At 49.5% G+C, this 1,483-nt stretch overlaps 1 protein-coding gene across 2 annotated transcripts in view; it reads right to left on the bottom strand.

Annotated features, from left to right (window-relative positions):
• Nucleotides 1-326: 326 nt before the first annotated feature.
• The window catches only part of LOC112139696 (CST complex subunit CTC1), a 61,440-nt gene continuing 60,283 nt past the window's right edge, over nt 327-1,483 (bottom strand). For both annotated transcript variants that reach the window (XM_024262519.2, XM_024262520.2), the window contains exons 24-25: nt 576-690; nt 327-508 (exon numbers count right to left, since the gene is read on the bottom strand). In XM_024262519.2, the coding sequence (XP_024118287.1) occupies nt 420-508; nt 576-690 (204 nt within the window). In that variant the 3' untranslated portion in view covers nt 327-419. The remainder of the gene's footprint in view (nt 509-575; nt 691-1,483) is intronic.

Raw genomic sequence — 1,483 nt, 5'->3', positions numbered from 1 at the left:
CTGATGAAGATCCAAACAGACTCTTCATCACATCAGAACCAGGAGAACCTAAATCTCAGTTCTCATGTTCTCTCCATTCTTTCTAGAACATGTAACAGCAGTGAATGTGTTTGATCTGAACTTCCTGATCAGATCTGGAGATCTGCAGATTCAGAAGCTGATTTATGGTTCCTGAAGATCCAAAGTCTTCAGTTACAAACTAAGAACATTTTCAGAGATTAAGTCAACTGTTTGTTACCGTGAAGAAATCCTCTGATCTGCAGGATCAGATCTGAGATCATCATGAAGATCTGATCTGCTGTCAGAAGAACCAATCAAAGAGCAGCTTTCATGACAGAACAGATTTATTGACTGAAGGAGGATCAGATCATCTTCATCAGGAGGATCAGATCATCATCATCAGGATCAGATCATCTTCATCAGGAGTGCAGGTGAACACAGGTGAGCTGAAGGGGAGGAGTCAGTCTGGTGATGAAGTCTCTGTCTGATCGACTGAAACGTCTCAGATCTGAGGAGAGAGAGAATCAAGAAGATCCTGATCCCGGATCTGCTGAAGATCATTGTTAGTGTGTTACCTGGTGCTCTAGAGGGGGCGTGTCTCCTGCAGGTCAGACAGACAGGTCGTCTCACAGCCTCACTGCTGCACATGCTCAGTAGGAAGTGGAGGAGGGGCTCCTCAGAGTCACACACCTGAAGACAAACACCAGAGTGAGTCATCAGCAGAACCTGAGTCTTGATCTTATGGTCAAGATGGACACCCAGGAACTTGTAAGATATGACGATCTCAACATCTTTTCCACCAATGTAGACAGGGGAGGGTGGGGGCTTACTCCTACTGAAGTCCACCACCATCTCCTTTGTTTGGCCACATTCACCAGCAGGTGATTCTCCTCGCACCACCAGACGAAACAGTCCACAAGGTCCCTGTACTCATCTTCCAGTCCGTTCTCCACACACCCAACTATAGCTGTGTCATCCGAGTACTTCTGGAGGTGACAGAACTCAGAGCAGTACTGGACGTCAGCAGTGTAGGTGGTGAATAGGAAGGGAGACAGCCCAGTTCCTTGAGGGCCTCCTGTGTTGCTGGTCAGGGTGTCAGACACACAGCTCTGCAGTCTCACAAACTGAGGTCGACCTGTCAGGTAGTCCTCAATCCACGCGACCAGAGGAGCCTCCACCTGCATGTTCTCCAGCTTGGCCCTCAACAGTCTCGGCTGGATGGTGTTGAAGGCAGAAGAGAAGTCGAAGAACATGACCCTCACGGTGGTGTTCAGTCCGTCCAGGGAGCTGTAAGCCCTCTGCAGCAGGTGTAACACAGCATCATCAACCCCAACCTTGGGCTGATATGCAAACTGCAGAGGGTCTTAGAGGTCTGAGGTGTGACAGCACCAGCCGCTCCATGACCTTCATCACGTGGGAGGTCAGTGCTATTGGCCTGTAGTCACTTGGTGCCGCAGGATGGTTTTTCTTTGGCACTGGGACC

This window comes from Oryzias melastigma, unplaced genomic scaffold, assembly GCF_002922805.2.
Source record: "Oryzias melastigma strain HK-1 unplaced genomic scaffold, ASM292280v2 sc00342, whole genome shotgun sequence".
NCBI classification, from domain to species: Eukaryota; Metazoa; Chordata; class Actinopteri; order Beloniformes; family Adrianichthyidae; genus Oryzias; species Oryzias melastigma.
Note: the sequence above shows the minus strand (reverse complement) of the source record. Positions and strands in the feature narration are given on the sequence as shown.